This window comes from Achroia grisella, unplaced genomic scaffold, assembly GCF_030625045.1.
Source record: "Achroia grisella isolate CSIRO2021 unplaced genomic scaffold, CSIRO_AGI_Agris_v1 utg1581, whole genome shotgun sequence".
Taxonomy (NCBI): Eukaryota; Metazoa; Arthropoda; class Insecta; order Lepidoptera; family Pyralidae; genus Achroia; species Achroia grisella.
The window spans coordinates 814,262-826,880 of record NW_026712659.1 but is presented as its reverse complement, the minus strand read 5'-3'; the positions used below and the strand labels follow the sequence as shown (position 1 = coordinate 826,880).

Below are 12,619 nucleotides of genomic sequence, written 5' to 3'. Positions count from 1 at the left end.
GTCCCTTATTTTTTCACAATGGGTTATGTGGTTTTGCAGAGATGCGTTTCGGGATTAGATACTCGGATGGCACAACTTTGCAAGTAGGAGTCAAATGTTTGTGTAAACTACCCGAACAAACGGTGGCCTATCATTGTCACATACAGGAGATGCGGCCAGACGGGGGCCCCTGTCTGGTCTTTATTGAGGACTTGGGGGAGAAGCGTGTGGTCAATTACGACCAGCTGGAGCCCCTGCCGCAGGAGGAGGTCAGGCCTTGGGCACCTCCGTACAGATACTCTCGAACGAACTCTCAGTTCCTGACGCTTACTCAAATGTTGCAGCAGATAGGTGTGATGTTGTTTTCATTAGTTCTGAGTGCAGGAGTTCAGTGCATTACCTACATATATTAATTTATTATTGGATATACTTATAACGGATTGTTTTGTCTATCTGTTTGAGCTTCTATTAAGCACTTTATCAGGGCTGTCACAAACTTGAAAAAGATTTCTCTACACTTCAATTCTTGAAGTATTTATTCCGTTCTTTGAAGGAAATACACTTTTTTTTTAGTAATAATTATCTCATATTGTTACTTTAATTCTTATTTTTGACGACCTCGGTGGTCTAGTACACCGCTTTACGACCGATGGTCGCTGGTTCGATTCCTCGCACGGCACAAACAGTTGTATTCATGAGTATGATTGTTTGTATCGGTCTGGGTGTTTTCTATGTATAATATGTATGTATTTACAAAAAAAAATATCTATGTATATATGTATCAGTTGTCTAGTATCCATAACACAAGCTTTAGTTAGCTTAACTTGGGTCTAGATGGCGCTGTGTGAATTGTCCTGAGATTATTATTATTATTATATATTTTGATTCCTTTGTTTCCTATTTTATCTATATTACATATTTGAGTATTTAATAAAAGTTAATATAGAAAGAAAAGAAAAAGAAAGAAAAACATTTAATATAATGTAATTATTGTATTAAGAGTAAATATTTGTTCTATATAGTAATAGAAATATCCGAAAGGACATATGACTAAACTATCTATATATATAAAAATGAATTGCTGTTCGTTAGTCTCGCTAAAAGTCGACAACGGCTGAACCGATTTGGCAAATTTTTATCTTGAAATATTCGGGAAGTCCAGGGAAGGATAAAACGTTGATAAAATATTAAGAAATTGCATCTAGTAAGAGGAACTATTATATTTTCCCATACAAACTGCTGATACCTGTCAGACAGGGTGCGTTCAGAAATTTATTGCGTATGTAAACTTCAAGCGACATTTCACATATTTAATTTTAAGGCGGAACGGAGTCCGCAGGGTTAGCTATTTTATAAATATTATATATATATTATGAATTTATTATGTTCTTAAACATTTTTGTTTGTTTAGTAATTTACATACATTATCAGATATACATATAAAATAACATTAACTTCTACAACAAAAGCCAAATTGCATTATATTAAAACACTCAATAATTGTCTGGTTTCTATAAAATAATAGAATACTTTATTCTATTATTGAAAACTTGTGTCTTGTGGCAACCCTAATTGTTTATCCGTACCTACACGACTGGACTTTCAACTGAGTTGCAACTTTTATACACACAATGCACTTAACTCATGCACGTAATTAACGATAAAAAACTCTCACATTTCATTCTAATAACATTCAGGCAGCGTCACTCGAAAACAAGGATTGAAGGTACAAAAAAAGAAGGAAGAGGCAAAAACACTAGAGAAAGCAATAAAACTGGACAATAAAGAGTCGTGGAGAGAGGAGAATGGTTCAGAAGGGCTTCCAATGGCGTTTAAGACTGATGAGATTCACTTCCCAACATATCAACATTTGGATTACGTTAACTTTGAACCAATGCCTGTTAGTTAACTTTTAGTTTAGTAGTATTGTAATGAAGCTTTCATTCCTAAGCTTATTTAGATGGTTTAAAATATGTTATAAGCAATATCTACGACTCAACTGGTATTTAGTAATATTATTTATACGCTATAACGCGAAAGTTTGTGAGTATGGATGGATTTTACTCTTTCACGCAAAAACTACTGAACGGATTTTGATAAAACTTTACAGTAATATAGCTTATACATCAGAATAACATATAGGCTATAATTTTAAAATATATAATGTAAATTGAGTAAGATCCCGACGAAGTCATACTGGTCCGGTAGTAATAATAATAATCTTAGGTCAATTCACGCAGCGCCATCTATACCCAAGTTAAGCTAGCTAAAGATTGTGTTATGGGTACTAGACAACTGTTACAAATACATAGATATTATTTTGTCGTAAATAACTCATGAGACATATAATCATACTGGTGAATACAAATGTTTGTGCTGTGCGAGGAATCGAACCCGCGACCATCGGATGTAAGGCGATGTGCTCAACCGGTAATCCACCGTGGCCGTCAATATAATGACACCGCAGATGGGTTGACTGGCTGATAAGCTAAATCGTGGAACAAAGTAAACAAAAATGTTGTAATTATTAAATAACACTTGAGGGTAGATATTTCTTATACGTATCAAGATGATTTCTGCGAATTTGTTTTTCTAGAATATTCGATAAAACTTAAAAATCTTAATACTCAGCCTGAGCCGAGGTTCGAACCTCTAGCGGTCTAACCCTCAGATTAAATTCGTAACCGTCAGTCGGGAGTTCCTTCAGCCGCTCCATAACTCCTTCCCTGGGTTCGGAGGGCCATCTGCACTCGCCCCCTATCGTCAGGCGGGAGCTGGCCTTCAGCCGCTCCATAAGTCCTTCCGCGGGTTTGGAGTCTGTCCTTTCATCTGCACTCGCCCCCTAACGTCCGGTGAAGCTGTAAAGGCCAGCTGCAACTGCATTAGAGTAGTCTGAAAAAAAAGGTAGAATCCGGTACGGTTTAATACAAGTCGAGCAGAGCTTGTGTTATGGGTACTAGACAACTGATACTACTTAGATACATTTTTTTTATAAATACATCTGTATTAATATTATAAAGAGCTAAAGTTTGTACGTTTGTTTGTTCGGAGTGTTCTCTGGGCTGCTGATACGATTTTAAAAATTCTTTCATTCTTAGAAAGGTATGTTATCTACAATTGCTATAGGATACTTAGATACATTTTTTTTGTAAATACGTCTGTACTAATATTATAAAGAGGTAAAGTTTGTACGTTTGTTCTGAGTGATCTCCGGGCTGCTGATCCGATTTTTAATATTTTTTCACTCTTAGAAAGAGGTATATTGGTATAGGATAGATAACATCACGCTACAACCAATAGGAGCGGGGTAGCAATGAAAAATGTATAAAAAAAAAATTATTTTCGTGCGCTGCGTAAACAGTTAGTTACGCAAAAAATATGTATGACAGAATTGTTCTTCTTTAAAAGTTCTAAAAAATAGTTCGCGACAACGTATGTATAACTTTTTAGGGTTTTTTTTAATTGATGATAATGGTGCTTTCTAAAAAAAAGTCCGCGAACTTTTTAGGGAGTTTTTTTTAATTGATGATAATGGAATGGTAGTTCTACCTGCGCTAACGGTTTACGCTGGCGATCCTATCTGCCCTCATCTGATCTGATTCATCTTATCATCCACATTGGTGCCCACCATTATGGATTATAAGATGAACATGAGTTAGCCCATCGTGACAAATTCATCAGGAATTTATCACGATGGTTTCCAGGGTACCGTGTGAGGTCAACCTGACACGGTGCTTGTGATATGTTATTTGTTACCCCACACTTAGTTTTAAATAAACAAATTCTCAATCTCGAGACCACTCGAGTTGTTTTACCACTTGTAATTTTACTATTAATTGTTTTTTTAACCACTAACATAAAGTAAGGTGATTAGGAACGAGAGGGTGTTGAAATGTACCATATCGTAGCTATATTACCAGTACAGTACTGTAGTTTGGGCCAGGGATGTTAGGGATCTTCGTAACCGAATCCGAAATAAAATTTTCTGATAATATCGGGTAGGGCCGGAGCCTAATTGAGACGCGTTATGTAACCGTTTTATTAGCTGTTTGTATTTTACTTTTGAAATTCCTTAAAAAAATAATATCAGAACTGAAGTTATCGGAAACTGACGGATAATCCGAAATAATTTCATATCCGTATTCGGTATAGTAATCTTTACTATATCCGAAACATATCCGTATCCGAAATTTCATATCCATAACATACCTGGTTTAGCCGTTCCTTTGTTTTAAAAATTATATTGTGCAGTTTTCGTTAATTTACCAAGTAGATATATAATTTAGTATTTTTTTTTATTATGTAACATATTTATAATTGTTTCTTGTCTAAGTACAAATTTAAAATGATTTTTGCTATCTATACATATAAATAAAATTGGAGTGTCTGTCTGATTGAAATAACCGTTTTTTACTACATGCATATATGAATATAAATACGGTACCTACACCAAAATAACCTTTTTTACAATTTTTATCTGTCTGTCTGTTTGTCTGTTTGTTCCGGATAATCTCTGAAATGGCTGGACCAATTTTGACCGGACTTTTTTTTGGCAGGTAGCTGATGTAATAAGGAGTATCTTAGGCTAATTTTATTTTAGAAAAATAAAGTTATATTACAGGCGATCGAAGTCGCGGGACAGCTAATTATGTATATTAAGAATTGTTTTATCAATCTTGCTATTTGGCAGTCTGTATTCACAGACAGTGTTAAATATGTAATCATCATCATCATCAGCCTGTGTATATCCACTGTTGGATATAGGCCTTTCCCAAAGACTTCCACCATGTGCGCTCTTCCGCCATCCGCATCCACCCAAATATGAAATACTGAAAACTTATTTAATAGAGTGACCAGCAAGGAACTTGTGTAGTTTCTTGCTGGTTCTTCTTGTGATGAGTCAGCTTTTCAAATGAGCGATAAAAAATACCATATGACTATTCAAAAGAAAAATATACATATATGTTTTATTGATGATAATGTAATGGTGCACCCGCCTGCGCTAACGGTTTACGCTGGCGGGGCACCAGTGGAGGATGATAAGATGAGCATGAGGTCAGGTCAGATAACCCATCCTGGAAATTGTCAATTTATCACGATGGTTACCAGGGGGAACCGCGTGGAGGTCAGTCTGACATTGTTAGCAATAGGGTTTCATAATGGTTAAATAAAATTTAATTGTAATATGTAATTTATAGTTATTTGTAGTTGCTTTACATAGTTTTTTAGTTTGATAAGCAAGTAGTACTTTTAGTATTAGTGTAGAAGTAACTATGTACATACTGACAGGCATAATTTGAATATATATATATAATAATTTACCTCAATAGTAGTGTAGGACTAGAAAAAAATAATTAAAATTTTTAACCGATTGTTCTTCAATTTTCAAATTCCTATAGATCTAGTTTTGAACTTGCAATTTTGTTATTTTTATTGAATGGTTTTAAAATGATACTAGTTTTTTTATAACTCATTAATTTCCTTAAAATCAAAAGCAGCATTTTTAATCTATACCATTACATAAAATTGGAGTGTTTGTTTGTAATATTGAAATAACCTTTTTTTACTAGATGCATATGAATATAAATACGGTACATACACTAAATTAACATTTTTTACAATTTTTGTCTGTCTGTTTGTTCCGGCTAATCTCTAAAATGGCTGGACCGATTTTGACGGGACTTTTTTTGGCAGGTAGCTGATGTAGTGAGGAGTAACTTAGGCTACATTTATTTTAGAAAATTAAAGTTAAATTCCACGCGGACGAAGTCGCGGGTACAGCTAGTAATTTATATAATTAATGTATGTTATAAAGGTAAACATAATTTGAGCAAAATTAAAAATACATTTGTTTTAATAATTGGGAATCTTGGCAATTACTGAAGCTGTCACGAAATATACATTCAATGTAATTTTAAAATTGTAGTCTAATTGATTATTTATCTCATTAAATGTTGGTGTTAATTCTTAATTGAATATACTTATGTATACTTGTATAAAATTAAAAAAACATCAAACTATATGTACCTGTCAGTTATGTCATTAGTCTAGCTAGTACATCGCTTATAATACTTAAATATACTTAAAAACAGGATCGAATCGAAATTTAATTATAATATACTTTAATATACATATCGTCGATTAATTAGAAAAATTATATTTTTCAAAGATAGAAGCTATTTGCCTCCTTTTATATTAGTCAATTAAATTAACCACGCCGTCTTGATTGATTGATAAAAGGATCCAATTCTAGATTCTAATTTTGAAAATTGTCATTTTTCTAAGTAATCGACGATATAAGTTCTCTAACTTTATGGGACAAAATGTAAAATCAACAAAATGCATTTAAACAGCATTTCAAAGAAAAAAAACTAAATGTCATAGGAAACTAAATAAAATATTTGAATACAGGTACAAGTCATTCAAGAACAAATAACTTGATACATCGAAATTTTTATATATAAAATTATTTGTTCTGATGCTATTGGTAGTTTAGTAGACGGTTGCATTGGTCGTCCATTCGAAGCGGTTTCGATTCGATCCCGAGTGATATTGTATACTGGTGACTAAGCTGAAGGTGTATTGCAGGTTGAAGTACAAGCACTGCCCCTGATGGTGGACTGCCGGCCGGCGGGCGCTGCCGCCCACGAGATCGCCAACGGGGCGCCTTCTGAAGGTCACCACGCGCAGCCAGCGCAGGTACTGTCATTGTTTTTTTTATGGATGATTATTGAATGGTAGATCTGACAAAAACCACTTTTTTTACCATATAAACAGCCTATTAAAAACAGGTGTATTAAAAATGGTATATAACGGATCGGTGGACTGTATGGGTGTCTAAATGATGAAAACACGTAGTTTGCAATAATATAATATATTAATATGTGCAATTGCGAACTATACGAAAGACAATGATAGAATAATAAAATAAATTGAAGTATATCAAATAACATGACATAAAAAAGAACTCTTCAAAAATAATAAAAATATCAAAAGAGTTCAGCGGTCGGTCGCCAACATGGTATGTATTGTATGAATGGTGTTTTTATGGTAAAATCACATTTTTTACCATAAAAATATATCGTATATTAAAAACAATTTGCACAACGCCATCTAGTCCCAAGTTAAATCGTGTGTTATTGTTAACAATGTTTGAAAAGTATACGAGCTGAGTTTCTTGTCAGTTCTTCTCGTCATTCAGAACTGATGGACGGTAAGTCTGTAATAGACTTACCTTCCTAAAGATATTTAGATTTGATATAGGTATTAGATAACTGATATATACGCTTAAATATTATTTTTTTAATCTATACATAGGAATAAAATTGGAGTGTCTGTTTGTAATATTGAAATAACCGTTTTTTACTACATGCATATGAATATAATCACAGTGTATACACCATAATATTTATTACAATTTTTGTCTGTCTGTCTGTTTGTTTCGGCTAATCTCTGAAACGGCTGGACCGATTTTGACGGGACTTTTATTGGCAGGTAGCTGATGAAATAAGGAGTAACTTAGGCTACTTTTTATTTTAGAAAAATAAAGTTAAATTCCACGCGGACGAAGTCGCGGGAACAGCTAGTAAATGGCTAAATACCTACACCGATACAAACATACTCATGAAATACCTAGACCTTGTATCGGTCAATAATACAAATTGCGAAGAGTCGTGGTCAGTTTAAAATGTACTTTTTTTTAACAGTCGTCTACGAGTGGCGAAATGGCTGGCCACGGAGTGACTTCCCAAGCGGCGCGCGCCTCCACCCCAGCTACCACTACCACCACGTTTGCAGGTAACCATAGATAATAAATTAAAAGTAATATGTAGGCAATGGTCTGTAATCACTACGACTGTTTTAATCTTATTGTGTACTTAATATCTGACTCTAATAAATTAGTGCTAGGGGGCCGTTCAAGTATTACGTAAGCACTATAGGGGGGCGGGGGGTCTTTTCTTTGCTTATTTTGGATGACATAGGGGTGGGGGAGTCTGTATGATGATTACGTCATCGGTCGTAATTTAATTTTTTTACCCGAATGGCAACCCTCACATTGTCTTTGCTAAAAAAACAATACATTAATTGAGAAATGTTTACGTAAGCATGGGGGGAGGGGGTAAGAGCTTTGCTTACTTTTGCTGACAAGGGGGATGGGGGGTAAATAATTGTGATAAATCTGCTTACGTAATACTTGAACAGCCCCTAGTTGGTGGTTTGTATTCGTAGGTTTCTAATTGGAATGCAAAGTTACAAGGATTAAAAGAGCAACACGCAAGTTTCTTGCTCGTTTTTCTTGTGGTGAGACAGATTTCCGAACGAGCGGTAGATTTAAAAAAAAATTGTTATGACTATTCAAGAGTGCTTAAATTAAGTTTATTTGAATAAACGATTTTCTATTCTAGTATGAGTCAGCCATCGCTGCGCTCGACTATATTTCAATGTTAGATTACTTCCGGTCCGTACCTAGTCGACGTCCTGCTTCTTATTGAGTACTAGTTACTCGCCCCGGCTTCGCACTGGAGTACATGTATTATCTATACATATAAATAAAATTGCAGTGTCAGTTTGTAATATTGAAATAACCATTTCTTACTACATGGTTATGAATATAAATACGGTATACGAATATATTCCGGCTAATCTCTGAAATGTTTGGACCTATATTGGCAGGTACCTGATGTAATAAGAGGTAATGCAGGTTATTTTTATTTTAGAAAAATAAAATTCAATGCAACGCAGACAAAGTCGCGGGTACAGCTAGTTATATAAATAACCCTTCCTCTAGAATCACTCTATTTAAAAAAACCGGTTCAAAATCCGTTGCGTAGTGTTGCGGGTGAATTATACGATGTTGTTGGTCGAGACGATGTATATTACAGATGATGATAAACTGACAATATGTACATAGAAATAATGATCCTATATACTAAATAACAATAGCAAAATGTTGTGTGTAGAAAAAGGTGGGGTGACACAGTTTAGACACAGCAGTGCTTAGTAGACAATATTGAATTTGTCTTACTAGACATTATTAAATGCAATTATTAATCTGATGTATCTAGGTGACTGTGTCCCATACGTAGTTTTAAAGATTTAAGCATACATAGGGATAAACAGCGGCTGCGAATTATTTTATACTATGTAATGATTAAAAACAGGTAACGCTGGCAACGGTGCGGCGTATGGCCCCGCATGCGGGCCGTACGCGTGCGGCGTCAAGTCCGTGGTGTGGTGCGGGCCGCACTCGCCGCCGCCGCACGCGCACGTGGGCCCCGCGGGCCCCGGGGGCCCCGGCGGGCCGGCCGGGCCCGGCGCCCCGGGGCTGGGCCCGCACGCCCACGCTGCCATGCACGCGCCGCTGCTGGCGCCGCCCGTGCCTCCGCTGCCGCCCCACGTGCCTCCCCCCCCGCCCGGCATCAGCCCCCACGTGCACAAGAGTATACTCGCCAACGGCGCTGACCTGCCCATGAACGGTAAGCGACACGCTCATAATACCTATAACATAGAAACTTAATATAAAATAAGTTTCCCTAATTTAATAGTAACAATTTATTTATTAGGTCACCAACAAGGTACACCAACACAATTACATTATATATAATACATTATTATTAAAATTTATTAGAATGAAATTATTAGATTTTGTATTTCTTGATATAAATAAAATTAATTATCTTGACTAGAACGTATATTTCCTTTTTTACAATAATATTTCTTGGCGAGATATAAAGAATGTTACTTCACTTAAGTCACAGAGAATATGATAAAAAAATTTATGACGGTTGCAATAAAAAAAAATATATAAGAAAATATTACTGAAGACAATGGCTGTATGGGCTGAGTCCTTTTGCCTTTCCCTATAAAGGGAAAAACCGAACCAAAAAAAAAGTAGCTACTGTCTGCTACGAATAATATGAGTATTGCCTTTAACAAACATGCAGGCGTTAACAGTAGTTATTATACTAAGCGCAACCTTAATTATAGGCAACTACGACATTTATATAACAAAATTTGTGCTTACAATTAAGAAAACATATCATACGACTTAGAATAATTACCTTTTAAAAAAAATACAGTAACTAAATACATAAATATTGTAAAACGGAATACTGTATTTTATGTGTACGTTAAAATACTATCTAAAATAATATATATAAACATGTACCTATTAAGGAAGTGGATAAGAGAACTGTATGCCTGCAGACAAACCCCAACAAGAGTTTTGCAGGATAGTATTATAAATAATGTAAAATTTTGAAAAAAATAAAGCTTTATATATATCTATCTATATATATCTATGTCAAATTTACTATATTAACTATACTAATATTATACTAATTGTAGCGGAATTAAACAAAATAGCATAAATCCATTAAGTAGTGAAATGAACTTCAGCAAATTAACACCTAATTCTATTAAATATAAACAAATGTATGTATTAATATCAGTTGTCTAATACTCATAACACAAGTTCTGCTTAGCTCGAGACTAGATGGCGCTGTATTATCCTTTTTTTTACTTTTTTTTTACAGATATAGCAACTCTGCGGTACTATTTCAACCTGGGCGTGGACTGCATGTGGTCGCTGTACGGGCCACCTCCTCCACCGCACATCATGCACCAATACTCACCGCGTGATATTGCACAGGTATTTACAAATAGAAATGTTTATTCAAATACAGTTTCCTCACAAAATCACCGTTCACCACATATTTTCTATCCTTTTCATCATCTGCTTCTTCCTTATTCCATATTATTGCCCTTCCATATTCCATATTATTCCTTGCTCTAATTTTTTTATAAATATGTTTTTTATTATATATATAAGTGGAATAAATCAGAGGAAGTATGAAAGTGGCACCGATGTCAGAGAGGTTAAAGAGTAATCGTCTATCGTGGTATGGGCATGTAATGCGTAGGAATGAAGATCATATCCTAAGGACGGTGTTACATATGAATGTGGATGGTTATAAGGGTAGAGGAAGACCGAAAAAGAGATGGATGGACTGTGTGAAAGATGATATGGTGAGAAAGGGAGTAAATAACGGAATGACTGCGAACAGAGATGAATGGAAGAGAAAAACATATTACGCCGACCCCAAATAAATGGGATAAGGAAGAAGCAGATGATGATATAAGTGGAATAAAGAATATATTATTATTTTCACATAATGAAACTACATTTTCACATAGGGAATGTATCTGGATGTCTTTCATAATGGCCTAGTAAGGACAGCAGTGTCATAATGAGATCATTAGTCCATATTACTGAAAATCTCCAATCCCCCCAGTTATATTCTGATATTGCTATATGCAGGATATGCAGCAGATGTCGTTACACGACCGCGCCAACCATAATGGCAACGAGCATAATCAGAAGCACAAGCCGAATAGCAATGACAAGCCGCAGGTGAACAACCAGGGCAAGGGGAATGGACAACGGCCTCTGCTCGGACCCAGGTATACTTTTATTTTTTATAGCATTACATAGCATAAAAAAGTCGCTGTTGCTGTCTGTCCGTCCCTATTTATGTTTAAATCTTTAAAACTACACAACGGTTTTAATAAATAAATAAAGGTATCCAAGAGGTAGGTATATATATGATACATGTACACCCGGGCGAAGCCGGGGCGAGTAGCTAGTAGGAGCGACGAAACGAGCACATGGTAAGTAATTACTATGACGACCTCGGTGGTCCAGCGGTTTAGCTTTGCTGCAAAGCTGTGTGCTGGATCGATTCCTCGCTCGGTACAAACATTTTGTATTCACGAGTACGATTGTTTGTATCCGTGTGGGTGTTTTCTATGTATATTAAGTTTGTATTAAAAAAAAGTACTTGTCTAGTAACCATAAAATAGCTTAGCTTGGGACTAGATGGCGCTGTGTGAATTGTCCTGTAATATTATTATTACCGCCGCCCCATGAGCACCCGCAACACCAAGAGAATTGCAAGTACGTTATGGGCTTTTTAAGAAGGAATAAACTCTTCTTAAAGGTATCGCTTCGGAAATACTATCGCTGGAAGATGATTCCACTATGTGGTTATATGGCAAAGTTTCTGAACGCACGGTGGAGATGATCAGTACTAAAATACCATCTATTTTAGTTTCTGGCGTGTAGCAGAAAGAACGGATTTCGGATTTCGGATTCGGTACGGAGAAAAGTGTAGTGTGCCCGACAAAAATGTGTGAGAAAAATTGTCAGTCCTTCATTGTCAGGGCCCTGGGCACGGGCCCCGTTTATGGTAGACGGTATTGAGTATAAGCACTGTTGAATAGTCATATTTTTTTTTCTTTCTTCATTCGGAATGTAGACTCATCTCAACAACAATGAGATAGACACTTGCGTGTTGCTCTTTTCAATGAATGTTGTAATAAAGTAAATACACATTAACAAGTTGGAGGCATGCGACAATCAACATCGAAACCGTTACCTAATCTTTGTGCAATCAGACAATATTGACAGCGCTATGAATATCAAGCTATAATTTTACTCTTTGGTTTTCAATTTGTTGTAAAACCATACGCAATTTCCATGAAATAAATTATTAACTTTCGTCAAACAATCCGCAGCCCCGACCTAAGCAAATCTGACCAATCTAAGTCGGGGTGAAGCGGAGTCAGTTGTGGACTAATA

The 12,619-nt window shown here is 35.7% G+C and overlaps 1 protein-coding gene across 1 annotated transcript in view; it reads left to right on the top strand.

Moving 5' to 3' along the window:
- The window catches only part of LOC131841341 (protein ovarian tumor locus-like), a 35,264-nt gene that overhangs the window by 1,979 nt on the left and 20,666 nt on the right, over positions 1-12,619 (top strand). The window contains exons 5-11 of the mRNA XM_059189664.1: positions 40-330; positions 1,677-1,879; positions 6,568-6,678; positions 7,686-7,776; positions 9,141-9,455; positions 10,515-10,630; positions 11,300-11,442. Coding sequence (XP_059045647.1) covers positions 40-330; positions 1,677-1,879; positions 6,568-6,678; positions 7,686-7,776; positions 9,141-9,455; positions 10,515-10,630; positions 11,300-11,442 — 1,270 coding nt within the window. The remainder of the gene's footprint in view (positions 1-39; positions 331-1,676; positions 1,880-6,567; positions 6,679-7,685; positions 7,777-9,140; positions 9,456-10,514; positions 10,631-11,299; positions 11,443-12,619) is intronic.